This window comes from Syzygium oleosum, unplaced genomic scaffold (genome assembly GCF_021117445.2).
Source record: "Syzygium oleosum isolate NSW1041296 unplaced genomic scaffold, Sole_v2.1 Sole_v2.01, whole genome shotgun sequence".
NCBI lineage: Eukaryota > Viridiplantae > Streptophyta > Magnoliopsida > Myrtales > Myrtaceae > Syzygium > Syzygium oleosum.
Window position 1 is genome coordinate 38,974,244 of NW_026607485.1, and position 26,401 is coordinate 39,000,644.

General features: G+C 42.2%; 3 protein-coding genes and 3 long non-coding RNA genes across 10 annotated transcripts; 3 read left to right on the forward strand and 3 right to left on the reverse strand.

Moving 5' to 3' along the window:
* Window positions 1-6,110: 6,110 nt before the first annotated feature.
* Window positions 6,111-7,547, reverse strand: LOC115679847 (uncharacterized). The gene is made up of 2 exons (XR_004005549.2): window positions 7,224-7,547; window positions 6,111-6,181 (listed from the first exon to the last, which is right to left on the reverse strand). It is a non-coding gene; the product is annotated as an uncharacterized LOC115679847 (long non-coding RNA).
* A 569-nt stretch (window positions 7,548-8,116) lies between these two features.
* LOC115679856 (RAP domain-containing protein, chloroplastic) lies at window positions 8,117-11,814 on the forward strand. The gene is made up of 4 exons (XM_030603570.2): window positions 8,117-10,189; window positions 10,279-10,361; window positions 10,758-10,879; window positions 11,221-11,814. The coding sequence occupies exons 1-3, from the start codon at window positions 8,350-8,352 to the stop codon at window positions 10,827-10,829; spliced, it is 1,995 nt and encodes a 664-aa protein (XP_030459430.1). The 5' UTR covers window positions 8,117-8,349; the 3' UTR covers window positions 10,830-10,879; window positions 11,221-11,814.
* A 572-nt stretch (window positions 11,815-12,386) lies between these two features.
* LOC115679864 (uncharacterized) lies at window positions 12,387-15,315 on the forward strand. Of its 5 annotated transcripts, none has more exons than XM_056313988.1 (3): window positions 12,387-12,544; window positions 13,417-14,363; window positions 14,894-15,315. In XM_056313988.1, the coding sequence occupies exons 2-3, from the start codon at window positions 13,419-13,421 to the stop codon at window positions 14,897-14,899; spliced, it is 951 nt and encodes a 316-aa protein (XP_056169963.1). In that variant the 5' UTR covers window positions 12,387-12,544; window positions 13,417-13,418; the 3' UTR covers window positions 14,900-15,315. The 5 variants fall into 5 exon arrangements, with proteins under 5 accessions (XP_056169963.1, XP_056169968.1, XP_056169974.1 ...); XM_056313993.1 differs by having other exon boundaries at window positions 12,391-12,544; window positions 13,413-14,363; XM_056313999.1 differs by lacking the exon at window positions 12,387-12,544 and adding an exon at window positions 12,571-12,760 and having other exon boundaries at window positions 13,413-14,363.
* On the reverse strand, window positions 12,485-13,417 carry LOC130138813 (uncharacterized). The gene is made up of 2 exons (XR_008817089.1): window positions 12,805-13,417; window positions 12,485-12,770 (listed from the first exon to the last, which is right to left on the reverse strand). It is a non-coding gene; the product is annotated as an uncharacterized LOC130138813 (long non-coding RNA).
* A 2,858-nt stretch (window positions 15,316-18,173) lies between the features above and the next one.
* On the forward strand, window positions 18,174-19,439 carry LOC115682760 (uncharacterized). The gene is made up of 2 exons (XR_004005927.2): window positions 18,174-18,371; window positions 18,941-19,439. It is a non-coding gene; the product is annotated as an uncharacterized LOC115682760 (long non-coding RNA).
* Window positions 19,440-19,884: 445 nt separating this feature from the next.
* Window positions 19,885-25,907, reverse strand: LOC115682097 (protein FRIGIDA). The gene is made up of 3 exons (XM_030606238.2): window positions 24,981-25,907; window positions 21,645-21,817; window positions 19,885-21,544 (listed from the first exon to the last, which is right to left on the reverse strand). The coding sequence occupies exons 1-3, from the start codon at window positions 25,774-25,776 to the stop codon at window positions 20,714-20,716; spliced, it is 1,800 nt and encodes a 599-aa protein (XP_030462098.1). The 5' UTR covers window positions 25,777-25,907; the 3' UTR covers window positions 19,885-20,713.
* Window positions 25,908-26,401: the final 494 nt, after the last annotated feature.

The following is a 26,401-nucleotide window of genomic DNA, read 5'->3' on the forward strand; positions in this document are numbered from 1 at the left end:
TTTAATTTTTATTTTTTTAAAAAAATAAAAATCCTAAATCCCTAAACTAAACCTAACTTGCTCGTCGTTTGACGCTCACAGCCTCACATTGAGTCGAGAAACACCTTCTTTCACTTTCGGTTCATGCTCACTCTCACTCTCTCACTCTTCTCGGTCAATACTCACCTCATTGTCTCCCACTCTCCATCTCCGTCTCCGTTCTTGGCTAGTGGGACTGGTTCCATGAACCCACCAGAGAACTGGACCAGACCGGCGGTCCGGTTTCGAATGGATTCATGGAACCAACGGGCGATTCCCAGTTTCAATTTTTCAGAACCGGTTCTTAGTGGGCGATTCCCAGTTCTAGAGTGGAAACCGCCCACCTGGACCATACTCACCCATTATTTGAATAAATCAGACATGTTCTTTAGTAGAGATTGTGCTCAAAACTTAAGAAGAAACACGGCTTCAAAAGACTGGGAAGTACTTGCGGAAACCTTCATATTGGGGCATATAAAAGCTAGGAAGTAGCAATGTTAAAAAAAAGCAAATGTTTGCCTTGATCTTGGCTAGAGTCAATATGAAACTAGAGGGTTTGAAAGAAAAATTGATGTCAAAGTCAAGGAAGTAAACTATGGGCAAGATTTACTGCAATATGTGATGTCTATTTTCAAAATTCCTTTCTCTATTTGTCGAGCCACTGAACAAAAGCTTGGTGAGTTTTACAGGAGAAATAATGAAAATTAGGCTAGGATGCATTGGAGAAAGTGAGATGTCCTAGAATGTTGGAAGGATGATGGAGGTCTAGGTTTTAGAGATTCAATTACTTTTAACAATGAAATGCTAGGAAAGCAAGCTTGGAGGTTGATTCAAAATGCAATCACTTTGTGGAGTCAAGCATCTAAGGTTGTATTTGGCCGTTTGAATTTTTAATCATGATAAGACTGGATAGGGTAGGATAAGAAATCCAAGGATTTTGTCTTATCCTATCTACTATTTGGTAGACTAAGGATGTAAAGTCGGATAAGAAGAATTTGCAATAGAGTATGATTATCTCATAATAGCTGTGGGAGCCCGTGCAAAAACATTCAACACGCCTTGTGTCGAGGAGAATATCCATTTCTTGAAGGTACATGTATCACCTAAGATAAGATGTTGATTTGGTCTACTTTGTTATTAGATTGATGTGCTTCTCAATTGGATAGTGGAATTTGCGGCAAGGTTTCATGACTTTGCGATTAAAGATCTTGCTCGGCTATATGAGTCAAAGACCTTGTGAAGATTACACTTCTTGAAGCAGGAGATCATATTTTGAACATAGGAGGAGAATTATGTGATTTAAAATTCATTTGTTTCTGTGTTTGGACTTTGTTTTTGTTTTTTAGGTTAGCAGCAAAATTTTTTGAGGTCATGCTATGGTCTCTGCTGATTTTTCTTTGATCAAGTGGAAAATATATTTCTAGTTTTGCTCATCTTCCCACGGGCCAGTCACCGGTACCGGAGAGGTGGCCCGCCGCCGGGGAGGCGGTTGGGCACAGTGGAGAGGCAACCCACCGTCAGAGAGGCGATTGGGCATGGCGAAGAGGTGGCTAGGCACAGAAGAGAGGTGGTGATTGGGGGAAAAACTTGTCTCCTTGTATCTTGCTCTTTTGAGAAATCCTATCTGGCTCTATCCCACCTCCCCCCTGAGATTATTTTGTCCTAGCCATATTCCCTCTATATCCCCAGTTATCCTATCTTGGATAGCTACTAAATACAAGATAGGATAAAACAAATCCTATCCAGGCTTTTATCCGGACGACCAAAAGTAGTATAAAGGTTTATACTTCCCTCATTGTGACCTTTGGCATGGATAAAAGAGTTATCGTCCTTCTTGAGGTTGGCAAAGTCTACTTTTGGGTGGCGATGTTATCTATCCTTCGGTTAGATGGGTGGTTGGTAATGGTGAGAAAATTGATATTTATAAGGATAAATAGTTGCCAAGAGCACTGATTGGGGGTCTTGCCAACAGAGGAGACCCCAAATTGGTTGTTGAATTGATAGTTATGGAGGAAGCTAAGTGGAAAGAGTGGAGACTGAGTGAGTTGTTTTATCATGATATTACTTAGGAAATCCTAGCTATTCCTTTGAGCTCACAGCCAACAGAAGATATGCTAGTGTGGACTAAACCAAGGCATGGAGGAATACAGTGAAAAGCGCATATAATCAACTCAGAGAGGAATCACAAAAATCAAATCAGCACCATACCTCATCATCATATCAGACCCTTACAGCATTACGGAACAAAATTTGGCAGGCAAACACCCTTCCCAAAATCAGAATCTTTCTCAAGAGCCTATGCCAAAATACACTCTCAACTAAAGATAACTTGCTCTAGAGGAAAAATTTACCTGATACGACCTGTGCACTTTGGCAACAACAACCATAAATAATCAAACACATATTCCTTCTTTGTCCCTGGACAAAACAGATATGGGACGACCCTACCATTAATATCCAAATCGATGTTCGTGGCTTAACAAGACTAGAAGAATGACTTATGGATTTCAACCTTACCTCAATTTCCTTTAAATTTCTTTAGAGCTCAATTTTCGAATACCTGGCATCTTATAGAATCTGCATTGTGATAAATCACAACTTCAACATATGGGTGAAAGTAGACCTGTCAAAATGGGTCATAAACCCATTTCATAACCCATATTTAATGGGCTGAGTTGTTATATGGGTTTGTCATATTCGGTAAATGAGTCGTAAATAAATTTAGAATAGTAAAGCCCAAAAAAATATGGATGTTAAAAGGATTCACAACTTACTTAGAACTAATTCACCTCTGTGACTCTCTATTCACTCTCTCTCGTCCTCATTCGATCTCACGTTCGATTACTCTGTGCACTCAACTCAATTTGGATATGAGTTTTATCATATTTAATTAAATATAAAAGTATTTTAGCAATATGGGTCAGGTCTAAAATAGGTCATTATATTTGTAATGCATGGAAATGGATTAATTTGGATTGGACCATTTTCGATCCGACCCACTCGTTTGATGGATCTAGGTGAAAGTAAAATAGGTTAGGTCAGAGCAACTAGGGACTTACCTCACTTCTAGAGACCTCCAACCCACAGCATACCTAAAATGAATGTGGATGGGTCGTTTGTAGAGGGAATCGATGAAGGTGCTATCTCCTGTGTGTGTCGAGATAGCCATGGTAAATTGATTGATGGGTTTGCTCGATCAGTGAGGGTCATCTCAACGGTCCAGGCGAAAGCAACAACGATCATCAAAACTCTAACTCACTTTGAGGACAGAGTGGAACTGAAGCTGGAGTAGATAAGTCCGATCTGTTAAAGGCAATAACCAGAGCAGTAGACCAATCCGGATGGGAGGCTAACGCGTTTATCACTGAAGCCCAAGCCCACGTGAAGAAGCACCGGAATCTGAAGTTAGCGAATTGGGTTGTCAAAACCCACTGGAAAAATAGACTTTGCCCTCATATATAAAGCCTTTTGGAGTTGGTAGGTTTAGAAGCAAATATCGTGTACTCTCACACTTCTATTTAATAAAAGTTTACCATGTTTTCCAACCCAAAAATATATATATCTACTATCTCAGATTGAGCCTGCATTTGATCCACTATTTTTATTTTGGTCCCGCATGCTCGCTTCGATTATAGTAATGTTGAAAAAAAGTCAATTGGGGGGGAGTAGCGTACTAGTAGTCATATCCATTTTCTTTTTCCATAGTTGTTGGATTTAAGATTGGACATACAAAAGTTGTAAGCAAAATTTGAAGGTGTGGCCAAGGTTTATGGTTGGGTGACAGCGTCATCAATCAAATCTCACCCTCTTCATTGAAAGTCAAATGATTATCGAACCTACCGTGTTAGACCCAGCATGTTTCCGACTTGTTTAATAAGGACGCAGGGCCAAACAAATAGGATTTGCCCATTCTTGTGCCCACGCAATCAGAGTTACCGAACCCAATGAGCCAACACCTTCCCCGTTCTTTGACTCCAAGGACCTCGGGTACAAAATGAACGCATTGCCATTCTTGCATTTCCTCAGACACTCGCATCTCTGCTAAAATGGAGGGTCTAATCCCAATGGTGTGCAAGGCGATCAAGCGAAGCAACGGTCGGAGACGCTACAGATGTCTCTCGTCAGGAGCCGTGGCGCAACCTCACGACCAACCCGACCTCAATCCCGATGTCGTCCTTGGAGACGGTCGTCATGGCTATATGACGCCCCAGTATCATGTTAAGGAGAGAAATGGTGGCCACAGTCGGTTCAAGTCGTATGGGGGCTCTCCGGCTTCCTTGGAGGAATATAAGGGAAACAATAAGGATGATGAAGGCGTTTGTCGTGGACAACATCATAGTTCAAAGCAAAAGCTCATCCGGTTTCGGAGCCAACAACAAAGGACGTTCTCTTGCATGACTGGTGGTTTCTCACAATAGAAATGGAGTATTTTCGCTTGCTTCTCTGGGTTGGAAGAAACTTCATGTAAAAACCTCGTCCTCTTCAAGTGAAACCCACTTGATGTCCGAGGGTAAAGAAATTTTGTTCATGTAATCATGGCCTGTGGTTTGTTTAGTAGGAAAAGCAGGTCTTGAGCGTCCTTGTATCATGGGTGATGTTTCACATGAATTTGGCTTTGTTAGGGATCGTATGACCTGTTATGGAGTTTAGAGTCTGCTAAACTTGACGGAGTTGGTTTAGCCTTATGATATGTGGCAGCTCATCCGTCCTTCTGACACATAATGACTTGCCAATCATTGATTTTGCTTCATTCGATTGTCGTCGTATAAAGTAATGGTTACATTACAGCAGCTACCTTCATTTATTCATCGATTCACTTGGGAGTGAAAGACTCTACATCGGCTTCTTACTGCTTATTATTGTCTCCCATACATCTTTCCTTCTGGTGATCCTAATCGGGTGCAGATCAGCTGTCCCCACCGTTATGAATTCATATTTTGTCCCGACATCTATCTATTCATTGATAGACCACGTCAGTCAACATACTTGAACCAAATCTCACGAATCCTAGCATGTGGTCAAAATCTCTTTTCTCTCTCCGCAAATTTCACTACCTTAGAATCGTTGTAGTAACGGCCACTGTTCACCGAGCCATCGGTTGCCGGCTCCCCTATCATCAAGTTACCAACTTTGTTAACTTTTCGGTACTGGTAGGGATTAGCTCCCGCACATGGTCTTACAAATTTGTGGAGACCTGTGTTTCTAGCAGTCGCCTGAACCTTGTTAACATGACCCTTTTTGTGAGAAGGCACCACTTCTCCCAAAGTAATGCCTAGCCGCGTTAAGAAACTCGAGACCAATGTCAAGTTTTAGATAGGAGAGAGAGAGAGAGATGAGGGGAAAAAATATACTAAATATGCCATAACTTTCGTTGACGCTCACTTTCATTTCATGCTTGAAGACAGCGCATCGGACTAATTTGGAAGACGGCGAACCTGCATCTATGCCCTCACGCAACTTGCCTAGCAACTCACATATCCAAAATCGTTAGGTCGCTCCTCCCTCTCTCATTCATTTCAATTATCATCCTTCCAACAGTGGAACGGAGCTTGAGCATACCTTAGACTAATAAAATTGACTGCAGTGTTCAGTAAAGAGCAAAAACCTAGGACTTTTACCTAATTTTTTATAGGATGAGTAAGACCGATATATATATATATATATATATATATATATATATATATGAACAATTAAGAAAATGATGATTTAGAAGCGTGTAATAACAAATCACTGTCATGTTACCTCATTGATCTATCAGAATTTCCCGAACTTGAACGAAAAATTTTCCCATCCAAGGACTTATACACAAATAGTTCAAAAGTAAGAGTTGGATTCTGAAGAGTGGACACGAGCTCAACTCCCAAAATGGTGATGAATTTCATGAGGAGACATACATCCTCGTTGTGTATGGTTCTCAATCATGGACCTTACTTGCAGTTTTAAGCTCCTATTTAGCATATCCATGTCTCTTGTCTAATGGAAGGCTCCTTACAGTGCCATTGGATTGATCCAAAATCTGCGATCAAGAAGATGTGAAGTATCAATTTCGGAAGATGCTTGCCTGGATTGCAGTCGGCGGACTGTTGAGACGATCATAGCTATTGAATTTGCAGGAATCCTATGAAAAACGATCGTGACCAATCTGCTTCACGTGGACCTGGATCTAGGAAAAAAACTTCCGTTGATATCGGACAGAAGGTGCTAATTTCTAACATGACTTTAAAGAGCACGAAGTGTAATTATGCAATATAGCCAATTGTCGCATGCACAATTTTGAATTCTATTCACATATTCTAATACAGTAACTATATTTGGGTCCATGTTTTCCTCCAACCGTACACATAGAGGGCAATGTGGTCACCCGCTTGTGACCACTTTCCTTAGTTCCCTCTTCTATCTCAGGTGAATTTCCTTTGAGCCAACAAGCTTCAATCGTGTTTATCGACGAAACGAAGAACACATCAAACAAAAGATGATATAAGAGGCTCAAACCAGGTGCACTTACTGAGATTTTGTCAAATCGAAAAAAGAATGTGTTGGGTCGATTTTCTTTTGTCATTAATTAATTACCTTGACTGTAATTATGCAAAGATGCTGCTCAGACAATCACTATGCCACTACACTACAGGGGCATGAAGACTTACTGTCCGAGAAATAACTGTGTCTGGAACTGCATTAGATATGTTTTAGCCATCTCAAACTTGGAATTACATTACTTTTTTTTTGGGATAAGGCAATGAAATTTACAGATGTATTATTCACTGAGCACTCGACCTACGACTACAATGAGTAAGAGTTTGTGCGGGTACGCTTAAATGGAAACAAATGCATAGATGGGTGCCGTCTAGAGTGGTTGGACTTGGAGGGAAACTCCGACAACTATACACATGGCCTCTGAACTAACGATTCATCCTGGTGTACTGAATAGAAGAACATCATCGTTTTGCTGAACGAATTCATCAATGATTCTTGTAACCGTGCGTGATCTTGTATCCATCCAAAACAATGTGCAAAGGGTTAGAGCATATGGCAGATATCGGACAGTCATTAGCAGACTCGTTGCATCCAAAACCCAAAGAGAACAACGCACACATCACACGGTGTAGTCAGAGAGTGTTAGATAAATGATCACTGCTCCGTAATACTACTCTCTCCACATGTCACAGAAGAAGGCGAGAGGAAAAGGAAAGAGAAAATCAACGTACCCCGACGGAAGCTCGTCGGGTGCTGAAGAGAAGCTGGAACGATACAGAGGTAAGTGCCTCATGGAAGTGTTCGTTGATGGTCATCTAATCCCAATCCCAGACCCTTCATTAGTAAAGGATCAACAAGATGAGGGATTAGATGACCATCAACAAAGCAGCTCCATGCTCTGCAATGCGAGACCGGAGCCAAGAAGAACCCCCACCCCCACTCTCTCCTTGAGCTTTGAGCTTCAGTGGAAGATAGATAGGAGCATAAAAGAGCAAAGCAAAAGAAAGTGAAGGATTCTCCACACTTGATGTGGAGAAGAAGCATATTCTCTCCAGTGTCTTGGGAATATACTCTCCCTATGTCCGTCTCTTCTTGCACCGACTGTTCTTATTGGCGGGGGCAACGAGGTAGGTTTGATTTTGAAGACAGTGGGCCGTTTGGTTTGGTAATTCTTTCTCGTAAATTACGTTTGATGGATTATCTCGACACGTTTCATAGAACTTACTTATTCTCTTATTAATTCGATCATAATGATTCGGACCGTACTAGATATTTTAAGGATTGTTCCTCGATGTCGTCAATAGTCAATAACTTGCTTGGATTAGCAGCTCATGCTGAGTCATTTTTTGAAGATGAGATTTATCTTTTTACGAATTTTGTCTAGGGCATGAGATTAAGATGTTTATGCTCAAACTTTAATGCTTGAAATTCAACACTGTATAACAGTGTTTGGGTTCGGCCCGAACGGCCCCGGGCCCAACTTAATAAATGGGCCGGGATCCGAATAGTTTGGGTCAATGCTAAAATGCAAAAGATTATCCTGTAAAAAACAAAAAACAAAATATAAAAGGATAGAAAGGGCGTGAAAAACAAAAAATATATATTTGCAAAAGCTCCCTGTACCGTATCTGTTAATTTGGTGTGTGCCATTGCCACCTCAATCGCATCCTTGGTTTCGTCATCGTTCCTGAAGAGCTGGGTTGCTTGCTTGCTTGCTTGCTTTGGGAGGCCCCTCCTCCTTCTTCATTGCTGGCCTCGACCTCGTCTTCTGCGGTTGAGAATTGGACCGGTCCTTTTCTTGTCGGTAAGAGTTATTCGTTCTCCTCTTTCGCATTCGCAGAAGCTTTAAGCAAAAGAATGGAGGGGTTATGTAACACCGCCCTCCCTCACCAGCTATTGTCAAGACCCTTCGCTTTTAGCCCGGCAAAATCGCTTCTCGCTCTACCCTTCTCGTGCTTGAACTTGAGAAGCGGGGTTCTCCACCAGAAACCCGAGACGGGTCCTTCGTCGAGAAACTGCTCGTGTTTGAGTTTGAGTAGAGATGGTGGGGATGGCGTTGCGACCTCCACTGATGTTAAAGATGACTGGGAGCTGGAATTGCTTGGTGAGATTGACCCTTTGGGCTTTCAATCCCCTAAAAAGAGGAAGAAACAGGACAAGTCTAAGCTGTTGCGCGACACCGATGCTATGGAGTGGTGTGTGAGGGCTAGAAAGGTTGCTCTTAAGGGGATTGAGGCTCGGGGGCTTTCTCGTACTATGGAAGATTTGGTTTCCGTTAAGAAGAAGAAGAAGAATAAGAATAAGAAGAGAAACGGCGGTAAGAAGCTCGGGAACAAGTCGAAAACCGATAAAGAGGACGGGATTGATAGCGATGGAGAATGGGACTTGGATGTGGATGAAGATGTGGAATTGGAAGACATTGAGGATTTGGGTATTGATGACTTGAGTAAGACTGTGAGTACAATCGCCGGTGGGATGTTCCAGGAGAAGAAGGGGAAAACAAAGGCAGAGTTTGTCCAGAGGCTATCCCAATTCTCGGAGGCATCGTCGGACCGCAGGAAAGAAGTTAACTTGAACAGAGATATCGTAGAAGCGCAGACTGCTGAAGAAGTTCTCGAGATAACTGCAGATATGATCGTGGCGGTCAGGAAAGGCTTGAGCCCTTCCCCTCTGTCCCCCTTGAACATTGCTACTGCGCTACATCGAATCGCCAAGAATATGGAGAAAGTCTCGATGATGAGCAACCGCAGGTTAGCATTTGCCCGGCAGCGGGAGATGTCGATTCTTGTGGGTCTTGCAATGATGGCCTTACCGGAATGCTCGGCTCAAGGTATATCAAATATTTCGTGGGCGTTATCTAAAATTGGAGGGGAATTGCTTTACATTTCAGAAATGGATAGGATAGCAGAGGTGGCCTTGGCCAAGGTAGGGGAGTTCAATTCTCAGAACGTGGCAAATATCGCTGGCGCTTTTGCTTTGATGCAACATTCTGCTCCTGATCTTTTTCCGGAATTGTCTAAGAGAGCATCCGATATTATTCACACTTTTCGAGAGCAGGAACTTGCTCAGCTTTTGTGGGCCTTTGCTTCTTTAAATGAACCTGCTGATCCTTTCCTGGAATCTCTGGACAATGTCTTTAGGAATGCCAACCAATTCGAGTTCTGCTCTCGCAAGGAAGTTGGTAAGAATAATGAAATTATCGGCAAGGCAGACATATTGGATCTTGAGATAGATGGAGTGCTGGACTCTCCTAATCTGAACCTAAGTAGAGATCAGCTGGGTAACATAGCTTGGTCCTATGCAGTTCTTGGACAACTGGACCGTATGTTCTTTTCCCACATATGGAAAACTTTGTGCTACTTCGAGGAGCAGAGGATCTCAGAACAATTCAGGGAAGATATCATGTTTGCTTCTCAGGTTCATCTTGTCAATCAGTGCTTGAAGCTGGAGTACCCACATCTTTGTTTGTGCCTTCCTAATGATCTCGAGGAGAAAGTTGGTCGAGCAGGAAAAACTAAAAGGTTTAATCAGAAAGTTACCTCATCATTTCAGAAAGAAGTCGCGCGTCTCCTGGTAAGCACCGGCCTTCATTGGGTTAGAGAATACGTTGTTGATGGATACACATTGGATGCTGTGTTGGTTGATAAGAAAGTAGCATTGGAGATTGATGGACCAACCCATTTCTCAAGAAATAGTGGTGAGACTCCATTTACAAATTGAAACATCTTCTTTTTGGATCTCGGGTCAATTTTTTCTTTGCTGTAGCAGCGCTACTATGTCATGCAGGAGTACCCTTGGGACATACAATGCTTAAGCGTCGGTATATTGCTGCAGCTGGTTGGAATCTCGTTTCTTTATCTTATCAAGAGGTTTGTTTCACTGATTTTCTGAATGGTAGTGGAACATTAGACATTTATCTTCACTAATAAATACTAGAAATCCTTGGAAAAGTGAATTAGAAATCCTGGAAACAATGGTTAGTCCTGTTAAAAAATTATCCAGATTTGTAGGAGTATAGAGATCTGAACAACATTCTGAAAGACCCTTACCAAAAAAAAAACAACATTCTGAAAGACCACTTATCTTACCAAAAAAAAAAAAAACGACATTCTGAAAGAGGTCTGAACATTGCTACTTCTTTCCATGCTATCTGGAAGATACCGTACTGTTTGTAGTAATACAAGACTGGACCGCATTGGTCTATTTCAAGATTTATATCTCAGGAGCTGATATTGCAAAATGGCTTTCTCTGTTGTTACCTGTAGTGGGAGGAACTTCGGGGTGAGTATGAGCAGCTAGACTTCCTGAGGGGACTTCTTGAAGATCATATAAATTGAGCCAAAATTCACGCAGCATAGGCGCTGCTGCAGGCAAGGCTTTCATCAAGGTATTGTGTCAGAGGTTCATGCTGCAGTGTCTAATTTAGTCCTGGATTGAACTTTCTATACTTGAAAAATAACCTCTTTAGTTTTTTCTATTGGATAATAGATGTAGTCTAGATATGAATAATTAATAATTTTAAGGTGATGAGAATCAATTTCTCAGCATCCCCCCCCTGCCTCCTGGAACTGTTAATGAGCGAACCTGTTGAAAGGCTTTATATGGGAGTAAACTTTTGCGATCCTGCATTAGAAGTTTGGATGAAGGAATGACTTTTATTTTAGCCCTCAATGCCCTTGGTTATGACTTATGAGGCTTGGTTAGCTAATGTGAGCATTGGATGTGCAGAGCTCTCTGAAGAAGAGGTATCGGTAGCATTATTATTGCCTTGACATTCAGGCAAAAGATTTTGGCTCTGCTCCCTGAGACATGATTGGGAGAGAGGGGCCAGTTACACCATTTGGAGAAACCCCGTCAACAAGCAAGGATGAACTGCCCACCTTAAGAAGAACAGAAGAGATCACAGTTACCACGACAACTGGGTATGCCAACCCGTTGTCTTCCATCCGACTGTCCTAATTTTCAGTAGAGATGGGAAATGTTATCATCAGATCCTACACGAGTAGTAGACAAGGAAGTCCTGAGATCAGATAAATAGTTTCAGTTTCATCTGTATATGTCCGAGTGCTGTATCGATAACTGGCTGATGTCCTACCATCTGCATGGGTTGCCTAGTGGCATAGATTATGCTTGCCAGACCAGACTAGGCATTGGCAGGACGAGCCTGTAAAATCATCCTTTTACTAGCAGTGGGGGGGAATGCATTGGCTTTGTTGTCAGCCCTGCAATTGCATCGTTCCGGCGTGTAGCCGCTTTACCAGTTAACATGCAGACGACCACTTGCACATTGTATTGTTTATTTGATGGGGGATGGACTTCTTTCTTTTAACTTGGAATTTATTGGAATGATCGTGAATAGGGAGAAAGCTAACGATTGACTTGTCCTAAGTTGGTTTGCGGACGATAATGTAACTGGTCTCAACCAGGCCATCAACTAGACTAAAAAGACTACTATAAGGTTGGGGATATCAAACATGGGTTACCAGGAATCTCATCATTTCAGGCTGATGAACCCTGAAACTAATTGCAACGAAATGGCCAGAGGTGCGAGTGTCGTGGGAGGTGCGAGTGAAGCTCAGCTAATAAATAAGCTCGCTTGGACGAGCTCTTATGCAATGGGCTGATCAGGCTGGACGATGTCTCCGGAGCCCATCTTAGTGAGAGAGATTCTCTCCCATTTTTTTTTTTTAAGAAAAGATGATAAAGGCGTCGACAGATTTGCGCGTAAATGGTGGGGCCCCGTGCGTGCGCGTCCTTCCCCGTCTGCGAGCGAGCGAGCGAGCGAGCGAGGGAGTGGTCGGCAACTCCACAGATGGCGCGACGTTAATGACGTTGATAAATATCATCTTTGCCTGCCTTGCTGTCCTGTCTGTCCCTGTTTCTCTTTCCTTCTTCTTCCATAAAACTCTCTCTCTCTCTCTCTCTCTCTCTCTCTCTCTCCATAAAAGAATTATCAAGGTCACTTGCACGCGCGCACACACCTTGGTCACTCGTTTCCGATCCTCCTGCGACCGCAATTTCTCCTGCTGATCGCGAGATCTTCGACTCCGAGGTGCGTACTTGTCTGTTTCCGTTGATGATCCCCCCCCCGCACGTCTCTCCTCTGCTCTACTGCTCTCGCCTTCATCCCGCGACTGCCATTGCGATCTTTGCTCTGTTGTCTCGCTGCGATGATGCATCCAGATCTGCTTCAGAATTGAACTCTTTGCGATTTGCCAAGCCCCCGTCTCTGTTCTGTTGTTCAGATCTTGTTCCATGATTCGCTTCGGTATCTCTTTCTGATCCCACACCCATCGAGTGTAATGATCCCACTCGTTTTCCCGTTGATCGCTGCATTCGTGTCGTTGATCATGTGCGATCTGCACTGTATCTCCTTCCTACTCATAGTTTACTGGCTTTCTGTACCTTTAGAATTAGCATCGAGTCGGCTGCCATTGCCAAGCCCTCCAGGCTTTGCTGCTTTGCTCGTGTTCGTGTCAACTTGGGGATCTTGGGACTTCTTGAGATGGTGTTTGACTTAGCAAAGGGGTTTGTACACTGACTGTGCCGTGGTTGTGATTGCTTTCTAATTGTTTTGCCGATTGGCGGAGTCGATATGTCTATTCCCATGTCAGAGTTTGGATTTGCATTTCTGCAAAACGTTGCCTCAACCCCAAGTGATCATTCGCTTGGCATTGGCATTAAATTTGCATTTCTTCTTAGTCAAATCGTTTCCTTGTGATAGTTGATTATACCCTGTCACTGTTTATGCAAAGTCTTGTATTGTGATTTGTGTGAAGCGCGCTTTTTTTTCTTTTCATGATTAATGTTCTCATAGCTTATTGTATGTTTTTCTGTTTCATGCGATCTCTGTTGATTCCTTACTAGAGTTTTAATTTTCTCATAACTCGGTCCACATTTGCCATGTGAATTGCTTGAAGTAAGGCATGGCGTCTTCCGACCAACCTGAAAAAGTGGATAGGGATGTGAAGGAGAAAGAGAAGAAAGAGGAGAAAGATGAAGGTAAGGGCGGGTTCATGGAGAAGGTCAAGGATTTCATTCAAGACATTGGTGAAAAGATCGAGGGAGCTATTGGATTTGGCAAGCCAACTGCAGACGTCGCAGGGATTCACATTCCCTCTATTAATCTCAAGAAGTTAGAATTAGTTGTCGATGTTCTGATCAAGAATCCGAATCCTGTTCCGATACCTCTTATTGACATAAACTATTTGATCGAGAGTGATGGAAGAAAGCTGGTTTCTGGACTAATCCCTGATGCTGGAACTATCCGTGCACACGGAGAGGAAACGGTCAAAATTCCAGTTAATTTGATATATGATGACATAAAGAGCACATATGCTGACATCAAGCCTGGAAGCATCATTCCCTACAAGGTTAAGGTTGAACTCATCATTGATGTGCCGGTCTTTGGAAGGCTAACTTTGCCACTTGAGAAAACTGGAGAAATCCCCATTCCTTACAAGCCTGATATTGATGTCGAGAAAATACATTTTGAGAGATTCTCATTTGAGGAAACCGTTGCAGTTCTTCATTTGAAGTTGGAAAACAAGAATGACTTCGACTTGGGACTTAAGGACCTTGATTATGAGATTTGGTTGGCCGATGAGAGCATTGGAGGTGCTGAGCTCTCTGAATCTACGACAATCGGCAAAAATGGTATCAGTAAACTTCTGATTCCCATAACCTTCAGACCAAAAGAATTTGGCTCTGCGTTGTGGGATATGATGAGGGGGAGAGGCACAGGTTACACCATGAAAGGAAATATTAATGCGGACACACCTTTTGGAGCTATGAAATTGCCCATCAGCAAGGAAGGAGGAACTACCCGCCTAAAAAAGAACGATGACGACGACGACGATGACGAGGAGGTAGTTAATCTGTTGCCTTTAATTTGGAGCGCATTTAGTTTTTATGCTCTTAATGTAAAGCAGAAATTTAATCTTGATAAAACATCTTTCTCCAATGGCCACTTAGCTTCTATGTTTCCACTACTTATACCACTTATCATCACACCAAGAAATTTTCCATCTCTTTCTTAATTTGCTGGGAAACAATTTAATGTCCTCTTTTCATCCTTTCAATTCTTCCAGAAAACTGAGCTTTGTGCACCTCAACCCTCAATTTCTTCCTCTCGAATTGTCCTCTTGCGCATACAGAGAAACTCCATCTGATGCTAAACTCTTCTATTCACTATGCACGTGTTTTTGTTGTCCTCCCACTAATGAGTAGAATATCTGGCAAAAGAATGAATGAGTATCTTACTGGCAAAGTAGATTGTGTGTAGTCGTGGTTCTGCACAAGTTTAGTCTTATCTTTATCCCTCCATGTCTGTGCATTTGCTGCTGAGCTTCTGAAGTAGCCGCTTATGGCTGACTCTTCATGGAACTTGCTATTGTTGCAGGATTGAAGATGTTCTGAGGAAGATAGTTATTTTTGCCTGGCAGAGTTCTACTTGAACGAGAGAGTATGTGGCCAATTTCAACTTGAGCTGTCAGCTTCTGGTCTTGATTTATTTACTTGTTATATCAGCTTTTAAATTTGCTTATGTATGTGTTCGTTGTTAATTTCCGATATATGCTGCACCGTGGCACTGTATTTTCTTGCACAGCCACTGTGACAGCTGGTGTCAAGACAGCATTGGCATGTATTTTAAGAACTTCTATGAGGGTGTGTGGACTCAATGACCAGATGAACCTGTTTTTCAGACTATGTTCGGCAAATGAGAGGGGGCTATTAGTCACCGTTGCCGTATCTGTTTTAGATGCTAATGAATGTAATAGTATTTGCTATATAAGGAGTGATGGTTTTCTTGGTTTCGGGCAATCATATTGAACTCATGGAAATGCTTGTGGCTGTTGGTTTCCTAGGAATTCGTCAGGAGTGCATAATCTCATAACTGTAACAATTCTGGAAACCAGAGCATCTGGACTCCTTGGTCTTGCTACTTATCTCGACTGAAATGTGAAAAGTGTCTATCTTTGACTCTTTAGGTAGGTCCGGTGGAAAGGAGATCTTTTAATCAGTTTTGTGTGCAGCTTCTGTTTACATTCATGTTCTCGGAAGGTAGAGATTATGTGGAAAATCCTTACCTCATTTCTCAATGTCGTTGGTTGTGTTGCTTTACTTGATGCTTGTCCAAGCATCGGTTGATATGGTAAGCGGATTGATTTCCCTTTGTTATATCCAATTTGGCCACTGAATCTCCGGGCCCCGTCAGTTAGTCAATGTCGTTTCCTCTCTACTCAGCATCGACTTCAAACCCATCTGAAGAAGCTATCCCGTACATGGGATGGGCCAAAGATATTAAGTGAACTCTGTTGATGTGTGGCCGCTGAGGATAAATGCGCTGTTAGCTATAATGACAAATCACTCGAAAACATATTTTTAGTTAGGATCTGAAAGAGTGAGCGAGCTAGATTATTTGATTTACAGTTCAGTACGATGGGCAGCAAAAGTATGGAGCATAGTTAGTTCTATGTAGCTCTCCAACATTAGCATTCGACTTCCAACCGTACAGTTCTTGCCCTCCCACACAGAAAGAACAGGTTCTAATGTTTCCCGATATTTCTCACATGATGAGCTTTGCCACTTTGCTCGAATCACTCGATTCTTCAAAGCATAGCTACAGTTAGCAATATTTCCGTAGCGAAGTAGGGAGTTTCACTACAGTTCCAAAGCGTGCACTCTCCCGGTTTTGAAATCGCCACAATTCCGGAGAGGGTGGGTGCAATTCCATTGGATTTTACAGGAAAGTGGCATCATCTCGACCACTCGACAGCAGCTCATGTCTCGTATCAATATTCAATGGACTCCGCAGCATTTGGCAACTGTTCTGTTGATTTGAGATCGATGGAGTTTGCTGCCGACTCTCCCAAGAACCAGTCTGCCTGTCCGTGAAAGTGATGATGATTTCTACAGCTACCAACACTGTTGCAGTGTAGTCCAGTGTCAAGTGTTAGCCCAAAAAACGAAAAATTCCCGTGAAACACGCCGCATGAATATCGTACTTGTTATAAGCACTACACGTGAAGCTGTCCAAATGAGGAGAAAGTAAATTCAACAACTCTTATCGTTGAAGTAGATTACACCCCATGAGTACGAAGAATATCGTTTTTGAATAACGAACAAATAGATGTAGACATTAATTTCAATAACATCACTTGTAGTTTTTTGTTCGGGAAATGCTCTTGTAGATCAAGAAGCTGAGCAGAGTGAACAATTTGACGGCCTAGCCGAGGCCGAGAGGGCTTGGGAAAATTTCTGTGGGCGGAGAGAACCTGTTTCTGAAACACATTCGTTTGCCCTTTGTTTCTTTCAAGAGAAGACGATTTTGATTCTCCATTTGTACAATAACAAAGTTGGGGAGACAGCAGATGTGATTTAATAACGTTTCTTAAATCCACAACTTGATTTTCAAGTTTGCTTGGGGACTTGATGTTTTGTAAACATGTTCAACAGGGATGACTGCGGACCCCTCTATTACTTACACTTCTTGTCCTCTCGATCTTTGCGAAGGTCAGAAAGCCGATATGCGTGCTTCGATATAAGAATCGAACGTTAGCTCCTGAACTGTCATAAGGCTGTGATACTGTGGATTAATAATTCGTCGATCACAGTTCTTTTATCAAATTTCAATTGTTTCTCGAAAAAACTTTTCTGCCATTGTTACGGATCAACATTTTGATGAAGAGCAGCCAGCAGCTAGCTATAAGAGAAGTCATAGGAATCAAGAGATTTAAATGACTAAATTGAACGAATAAACATCTGAATTACGATTAGTAGAAAAAGGAAAAGACGGTAAAACAATATTAGAGGGACCAAAACGAACAAAAAATAATGGAGGTGGTGGACTTGACATGTGAAGGTGCATTGGGTGGAACGAGATCCAACATGGCGCATGCTCATTCCCATCTCACCTTATCATAATTTGTACTTGAGTTTTGAGGCCCACTTGACTTCATGTGCACCGGCAGATGTCTACCGAGGATTTAGGGTGGATTAAAGGTTCAATCTTCAACCAGAAGAGAGACCAGACACTTACCAATTCAAGCAAGGTACTCCTTTTCCCTACCTCTCCTTATTGTTTTGTACCCTGGTAAGGAAACTATCAAGTGCTCTTCGTAAAAGTTGATAAGATTCTTTTGCCATGTGTAGAATAGAAAAACTTATCATTTACGTTAGAGATGATGCTTTGCGATTACAGCCACGGTAAGGAGCAAAACTTTGTAATGTGTTCCATCCAGAACACACTCAGCAACTGAAGGGAAAAAAAATGGAAAGACCGCCCTTACGGCAGACGTTATGAGGAATTTACTCCGACTGCTAATGTTAACTGATGGGTGATTCGTGAAAGGATGAATTGCTTCTTGAGGAAGTTGCTATCTACTCCATTTTGTGTTTCAGCTTGCCAGCCTGAACCCGACGCGTGCAGCTCGTGGGTTTGACTTCTACTCACCGCTTTATCAAACATGCAAGTGCATAAACATACATTGAATGAGATTGGGTCAGTCTTAGGCTTTGCTTTTGCTTTTGTTTAAAGAGAGAAAGAGTCCAGGGGAGAAGAACGCTGGGGACAGAGATATGACAATCACACTAGAGCCGCTGTTTTGTGCAAAAAAAACCCCCCTTGTCCACTAGAACTTTGAAAATGCAATGCATTCACCTCTCTCTCTCTCTCTCTCTCTCTCTCTCTACTCAACTAATTTTTTTTTTCAAAGCGAGAAGTCACATCTTACAAATGATTTAACTTTTGCAAGAACCACCCTCCTTAAACCCAGTGACATTGTTCTCATTCTCTTGGTACAAGGACACAGGGAAGGGATTTCAACAAGGGGTTCCTCATAAAACTTCCAACCGTTCTTCATCTCAGGCCAAATAAGGTATCAGCTACTGACACTTTTTTCCTCTTTTCTACACCTCCATTAACAGTACGACCACACTTTGATGTCTGATTCGTTGTGATGTTCCTTGGCCAAAAAAGGGAAGTAACCAAAAAGAAGAGGAATTTTATCCTGTTTCCAAACCAGCTGCATATGTATAGTATTTGTTCTTGAATTTCATGACCTCAATGATGGTTGATTTCTGGCAACAAATGGGGCTCTCTATTAACTCCTTTGAATCGAAGCATAAGCTTTGCATATCAATCATTGTAAATGCTTTGTATTTCTAGTATTACTCGCTAGTCATAATTGAATTGCATTAGGTGAAATCAAGGGAAGCAAATTCTTTTTGGGATCCGTCGTCGTCGTCGTCGTCACAAGGAAGAATTTAACCGAATAACTAGAGTAGGATTGAGCCATTGAACCAGACTCCTCATCTTACTTGGGTCTTTCATTTATAAGTCCAAGTAAGATCCTTTTTTGTGTAAAAATTGTTGAGTTTTTTTTTTTTGGTCTGCGTGTAAAAATTGTTGATTGCTGAGAGAAATTTTGGTTTCATTTGGCTTTAGTTTCAGTCAGATCGAGCGTTCGGGGGAGGCCTCGGAAGCTTGATGAGTGTCGAACTTGCTAACACAAATGCGAAAGTATTGAAAGCATAACCATCAGCCATCAACTCCAACAATTCATGGACACAAGAGAAAGGAGGACATCTACTTCAATTCCTGGATGGAAAAAAAATGAAAAGAGCAGTAGCAGTTCCTTCTCAATAGGATGTGGGAAATTTTCGCGAGTGACAACATATTTCAGCTTGGAATGGATACTCTTGCTCATGTGCCTGACGGCGATTCTGCTGATACTACCTCTCATTCTTCCGCCATTGCCTCCCCCTCCTTCCATGTTGCTGTTTCTCCCCATTGCCATCCTAATTGTGCTCATGATATTAGCTTTCATGCCTTCTAACTTAAGAGATTTGACCTACGCGCATAGCGTAGTCCATTTTGAATTCGTCATGCTCTTTGCATTTACTTTGGCTTTACTTTTTAGAGTGTTGAAAGAGGAAGGGAATTTGAGGAAAAAAGACTTCTTTCAATCTACCATCAAAATTTCAGCTTTTGTTTATGTACACAACAGTATATACACGGTTGTTTCATGAGCACCTTTCGAATAAGTATTACAATTGTGCTTTCCTGAGGGGAAATGTGATTTTCTTGTTTGAGCTCGGATGCATACATAAGGATCCGTAAATATTTATAATGCAAGCACCCTCCAATAGAGAGAATTTCTTCACAAGCAACTCGAATCACAAGGTACGGATAGTTACAATGAATCGCCAACAATATGTCAGGTTAGGAAAAGGATAGATAGTTACAATCAATCGGCACAAAAATGATGGTTAATGCAGCTTGCGAAAGCTTTTCGTCCACCTATAGTGTTCAAATTAGTAATATAAGAAGCATGGGTAGAACCGTATCACTTGAAAGAGCTATGCTTTAACGTAACTAAGGTCCAAGGCTTGAGTCCCGAGCAAAAGGATTGTCATTACTAAGTCATAAGAATTTTCGCCATCATATAAGACTCCTCACTTTGTCAGCCTTCCACAAAGTTGAAATCATTATATACAAATTTGCAAGCCAACATCGCAGTCAGGTAACAAGAGAAAGGGAGAGCCCATGGTGATAAATTTCATAAGTAACACCATAGAAACTAAAACTGAAGCAGCAACTGCACACACTTATGCATACATGTGAGAGACCCACCCGAAAATGTAATATGCCAGCGGGAGCTGCATGAGCCAAATCAGGGTTGCTACCCTACTAACAAATGACAATTGAGCCAAAATGTGTGCATCTTCGGAGTCTCGATTTCCTCAAGAAATGACTCCTATTGCAAAACAATATATGTTATTGGGAAACCTGATCCTTTACCACTCTTTGCTACAAGAGTTCAGCTCCAGTTCCAAAACAACTTTCTCGACGATCCTACCACCTACTGTAGCTTAAAAGTCCCTTTGATTGAGTTTCCTTTCCCCATCTATCTGCCTGGAGAGTTTGGCTTTGGCACCAAGTAATCATCATTAATGACTTACTGTCCAATATCACGAGTATGCCCACTAACAGATGGCAGTGGTTTTCCTAATAAAGCAATTTCAAAGTCTTGGACAAGATTATGATCGGTATCAAAGCCACTGCCCATTGCGTCATATGCAAATTAATACCTGAACATGAAAGAGAAAGACCTATAATTAAGCAATCTGGATTCGCTCAGCACAAAGATGAACCTTGTGAGCAGTCGGGACAGGAAAGACAGGACCTGCCTCCCTGGTGAATAATGAGAAATGCTGCTTATGTACGACTCCGCTCCATTATGGTATCAGCAAAACCATATAAATCAAAGTTTGAACCGTGATCAGTGGCATTACTGGATGAAAATTTTGGCAGGCCTTTGAAACCTTCCAATGAGGGGCCATAGTGACCAGTTCCCAGAGATGTATACCTCCCGAGATTTCTTTGCTCTAGCTGGTCTCGATATGCGGCATCCCTGATCACATATTGTCCAATTGAAGCATTGTTACTACTTCCTACAAGTCCAATCCTGTCGGCCAATCTATCTCCAGGGAAAGCAGAAGATTCACCTGCAGCCATCATGCTGATTCCAGCAGAGACTCTACCTCCAACTCCAGCAGAATGCAAGGCATTTGCACTCTGCATTGGGGATTTCAAGGAAGTTTCTGGCAAAGACCCCCCACCAGATCCATGAGATACCAATGATGCAGCGGGATAACTGCTACCATGCCGGGAGAGTCCACCGTCAAACAAAAATATTGGCCGTGAACCATCATCATACAAACTCCTACCAAATATACGACTATTGTCCTTTTGCTCTTGGAAACCCAAGAATGGGTGAGAAAAGCGGGGTGCCACTTCAGGCGAGAACTTCGGGCGTTTAGCCTCATGACTCTTAAATGTTCTCGAGGGTTCCACAACATCAATCCTTCTCTTTGAAACCACCTTCTCCTTCATCTTCTTATCAATGTCAGCAACATCTTTCTCCAGCTTCACTATCGTTTCCTTTAATTTCCATCCAGGAAGTACTTTTGCAGGATCCCAATTATGATCTTCCAAACATTTCAAACTAGACTTTAGAGCAGTCAATTGCTTTTGGGTCGCTGCCTTCTGCAAAATATTATAATATGGAAGCATCAGTGAAGAAGCAAAATGAAGCAAGATCCTCAACAAATATCCATCAAAGACGCAAACAGAGTTGAAAACCCACCACAGCCATAGGTGAACTATGTGCTTTTTTACTATTGTCACATCTTTCTTTAGCTTCACTTAGAAATGATCTCAGAATTGTCCGAGGGGGGAAATTATCCTCTAGACCGAAACCGATAGAGACATCAACAGCTTCAATGCTCATTCCAATCTTCATCATTTCCTCTAAGACATCTGCAACCCATTAAGAAGAACGTGAGATGCTTTCAATGAGTTAAGTCAGCGTGATAGTCTCCAATTTATTTCTTTAAGTGTTGGCAATCCTTGATAACGACAGATATGGCAAAAATCATAAACTTTTATTAGACAATTGAACTTTTGGAGGTAACATTTTTCTCACTTAGGGAACTAATTTGCTTCAAACTATCCAACTATTCCTTTCTAACTGTCATTCTCCATGTAATTAATCATATGTTTTTCTAAAATCGACACCTTAATACGTTTACAAGTGCACCATCCACTAAGATGCGATCAATAGCAGTAACAATCAATGCATTGATAGCATCTCTCACTAGGGAACTAATTTGCTTCAAACTATCCAACTATTCCTTTCTAACTGTCATTCTCCATGTAATTAATCATATGTTTTTCTAAAATCGACACCTTAGTACGTTTACAAGTGCACCATCCACTAAGATGCGATCAATAGCAGTAACAATCAATGCATTGATAGCATCTCCCACTAGGGAACTAATTTGCTTCAAACTATCCAACTATTCCTTTCTAAATGTCATTCTCCATGTCATTAATCATATGTTTTTCTAAAATCGACACCTTATTATGTTTACAAGTGCACCATCCACAAAGATGCGATCAATAGCAGTAACAATCAATGAATTGATAGCATAGCAACTATATTCGCTGAGGTTAGAGTGGACAGTTATTAATGGAGTCGAATGACTATGCAGATCTTGTACATTGCACCTCCATCTCCCAAACTCCTCCTTTTAGGCATTGGTTCCCCTTGTTAGTACAAAGGGCAAAAGTAGCCCAGTGACAATTATTAAAATTCATTTGACAGTCAGAGAAAACATTATGCTGTCACGGAGCCAAGCCACTGCTCAAAAAAGCTTTTGAATAACCTTCTTTAAGGCTTGACGGAGTGATTTTAAAGAAAATGCAATAAGTATTTCTGATCGATCCAATCAATCACAACACTTTCACCAAGCTTGAATTATGCAGCATTCCAAAACTGGTTTTGGAATGCTGATAGAACCATTAGTCTAGCTGGAGGCTTAATCAAGCTAATTGCTGAAATATCAGGCAACCGATTATAGTTGTTGGGTCAGGTGAATGTTTCCCAGAAACCTTCAGTCGTGGTAGACAGACTTGTAGCCCAAATATGGATGCATAACTTACCAAAAGCAGGCATTCCAGGTTTTACATACAGATGGGATATCGAAAATCATGACTGGAGTTTCTTCCTATATCTGTTAGGCTGAAAGCGTCTAGGGTAGAATAGGCAGGACAGGACGTATCTGACTTAACCATTAGATTTGTGCAAAGTCAGCCGACACTTGTGGCTTTTCAGTTTCAGGAAGGTTTACATCAAGGATATCCGTCATTTCCATCTTTCTATGTCATTCACATCAAGGTCCTTCCAAATCAATAAAATTCTGTTGGACGGTCCATTGCTTGATTCAAGGTTAGCCAGCATTACAATAAAGACTTCCAATGAGGGCATCTAACAACAGACATGAAATAAAGAGGCCGAGACTAGACCAGAAGAAAGTGGTCACAAATAATATCAAATTACCATGAGTGAATTCAACACGGAAGTGGGATAAAACTTTATGATTAAGAGAACAGACAATAAGTGATTCTTGCTACCAGAAGGCACATAATATAATCAACTCAAAAATTTGAGGATACACATAACACATGCCATTTCAAATGGTAATTTGTCTAACTTAATAAACATGTATGGCAGATTTGTCCTGCCTGTTTCGAATGCTATAATTTTAGTGGCTACACATATTCCTGTTTTTCCCCTTTTGGTAGAAAGAAATATCATCAAGGTCACGAAAATGGAGGAAAGTGAAGAATGAGTGGAGGACATACAGCAGTCGGAGGACCACTACAGCATTTCGAGAGAAAAAGTTTCTTTTGATCAGTGTTTAAGGAGGCAATCTACATAAACATACTTCCAGAAATGACCGTGCCTCTGGTAAAATTAATATCTGCAAAGCTTTGATCGACATTGTTGATTCATTGTCTCGTAAATGAGTCCTTTTTGGCTTTTAGCTTTTTTTGTAAATGGGTCGGCATCTCCTTGGTGCCTCAGTGAATTTCTCTTAACTTACCAAAAAAATATTAAATGGAGAAATTCTCTCTCAGTCTTCACCCTGAAATTACATAAATATCCTAATCTACATGATGCACTCCCAATTTTAAAGTTCTAGCCCTTGATCCTTTTGACCTAGAACCTCCTTTCAACTGAAATGTGATTTGGTTTTTCCATGATTCAAAAGGTTAGCCACATTCAGTTTCACAGCTTTGCCCATCCAGCAAGGAAAACTCTCTGTCTCTGTCTCTGTCTCTGTCTCTCTCTCTCTCTCTGTCTCTCTCTCTCTCTCTCTCTCTCTCTCTCTCTCTCTCTCTCTCTCTCGCTCGCTCGCCCTCGCCCTCGCCCTCGCCCTCGCCCTCTCCCTCTCTCCCTCCATGGGCATCGACTAGATTATGCTTCTTGACAGAATAATTTGGGAAGCTGTTTACACTAAATCTTAGGGAGGGAGGTCCAAAGCGACAAACTCATCAAGACCCACTTCCTCTCTTTTCAGACATCAATTCAAGGTTGGGTTTTTCTCTTGCACTGATCTTGTTACTGATTTTTGGTATAGTTAAATCACAGTTTTCCCATGTGGTTTGTTTCAATTTTGCCACTTTTTGTGCCCAACTACACCTTCAGTAGGTGGCGTTTTTAAGACCTCTGTTGCTTCCCCACATTGGACCATGCAACCATAAGGTACAAAAAGAAATTATTTGTTTCTCAAATAGAGAAAGAAGTGAGGAATCCTCATTTCGACTCTAGCCAAAAAGGAAGTCCATTTATAACTGGCCGTGCGTCTCTTTTTCTGTAGTAAAAAACAAAAATTTGAACTAGGGGTTCGCAACCTATAGAGAAGGCCGTATCTATTTAATGAGGGGAGCCATTCAACAAAAGAGCGTTTTAGATATGGCTATTTGAGATCAAACCAAAGATCTGCGCGAAAGGGGACGAAAATAAAGTACCGAATTCGGTACTAATCCTCGTACAGACAAATCGAACTACTGCACCCACAAGTTAAGATAGAGAAAGCATCAATGAGTAAAAAACAGAGAAAGCACCAACAAGTACCAGGAATTCGAGGGCGTAGGAACGGGGAACGCGGAAGTGCGTTGCCGATTTCCTTCCAATTGCTGAGCCGGAGCAAGTGCGCAATATCTTCAGTCTTAAAAACGCCAGGAATGCCGAAGGAAGCGATGAAAAGAAGCAAACCGCGAGCATCGCTCTCGCCTGCTCTGGAGACCCCGCCCTCGACGATCAGCCTCTTCCTCCACGCGATCGCGGAGGACTCGGCCTCCAGCTTGACCGAGAGAGCAGCGGGATCCTCCCGCACGCCCAGAGAGCCCGAGAGGAGGAAGAACTCGAGGACGAGGATGGCGGCGTGGCGGGCGGAGATCATGGGGGAGTCGTGGGTGAAGGCCTTGCTACCCTGGAGATAGAAACCCCCGACGCATTCGTAGACGAGCTTGGGGACGTCGGGAGCGCAGTTCTTGAGGGCGGGAGGGACCCGCCGGCGGAGGGCGTCGACGTCGGAGAGGTGGGCGACGAGGTAGCGGCGGAGGCCGCGGCTGCACATGGTGTGGCAGAGCTGCTCGAGCTCGGACTGAGGGGCGGGGGCGCTCTCCGGCAATTCGGGCGCCGACTTCGCACCCTCCTGCGAAAGCGGAGGCGGGGATATCGATCGATGGCGCGGGGGTTGGGAATCGGATTGGAGGAGGAGGGTGCGGACGTCGAGGGCGAGGTGGAGGGCATGGAGGTGGTCGTCGAGGTCGAGGATGCGGCGGCGGAAGGCGTCGATGGCGGAGGAGAGGGAGGACAGCTGGGCCACCGATCGCTGCATCGCCGTATCCCGCTGCTCGGGCTGCATTCCTAGGGGGAATTCGCGGAGCCACTGACTGTGGAACTGGAAAAACCCTAAAAAAATTCGGAACTTCTTCTTCTTCTTCTTCTTCTTCTTTCTTTCTTCCTTCCTTCCTTTCTTTCTGGTGGTGTGCTTTGCTTACTGGCTTTGTGATTTGGGAATTGGGATGGTGAGCCTTCTTTATCCCAAAGTTACATGGAAGGTGGGGGTGGGGGTGGGGAGGGGGAGCGGTTTCGGCGAGTTTTTTTCCTTCTGAATGGCGCGTTTTTTGCTTGTTGTAATAGCGATGCTACGAATAAGGCGACATTTGCAGATTTTAATAGTATGCACCGTAATAACACAAATATAACTTTGGGATTTTGAAACAAATGATATCTTAACTTTGATTCAATATGCAATGTGATCCCTAAAATTTTAGTTTGTTCAACATGATCCTTGAACTTTAGCTTAATGTTCAATATAATCCATGAACTTTTAATTTATTTTATGTTGTCCCTAGACTATTGATACATGTTTAAGTTCATGGATCACATTGAATGTTAAGTTAAAGTTCAGGGATCACATTAAACGAATTAAAAGTTCAGAGACTACATTACCCATGAAACAAAATTCCATTATCTACAAAAATGTT

Coding starts and splice junctions, on each gene's coding strand:
- LOC115682097 (XM_030606238.2), bottom strand. CDS start 25,776: ATGCAGCCCGAGCAGCGGGATACGGCGATGCAGCGATCGGTGGCCCAG. Junction 21,818..24,980: donor CCTACGCCCTCGAATTCCTG/GTACTTGTTGGT, acceptor AATGGGTTGCAG/ATGTCTTAGAGGAAATGATG. Junction 21,545..21,644: donor ATAGTTCACCTATGGCTGTG/GTGGGTTTTCAA, acceptor AATATTTTGCAG/AAGGCAGCGACCCAAAAGCA.
- LOC115679856 (XM_030603570.2), top strand. CDS start 8,350: ATGGAGGGGTTATGTAACACCGCCCTCCCTCACCAGCTATTGTCAAGA. Junction 10,190..10,278: donor CCATTTCTCAAGAAATAGTG/GTGAGACTCCAT, acceptor TATGTCATGCAG/GAGTACCCTTGGGACATACA. Junction 10,362..10,757: donor TTTCTTTATCTTATCAAGAG/GTTTGTTTCACT, acceptor TGTTACCTGTAG/TGGGAGGAACTTCGGGGTGA.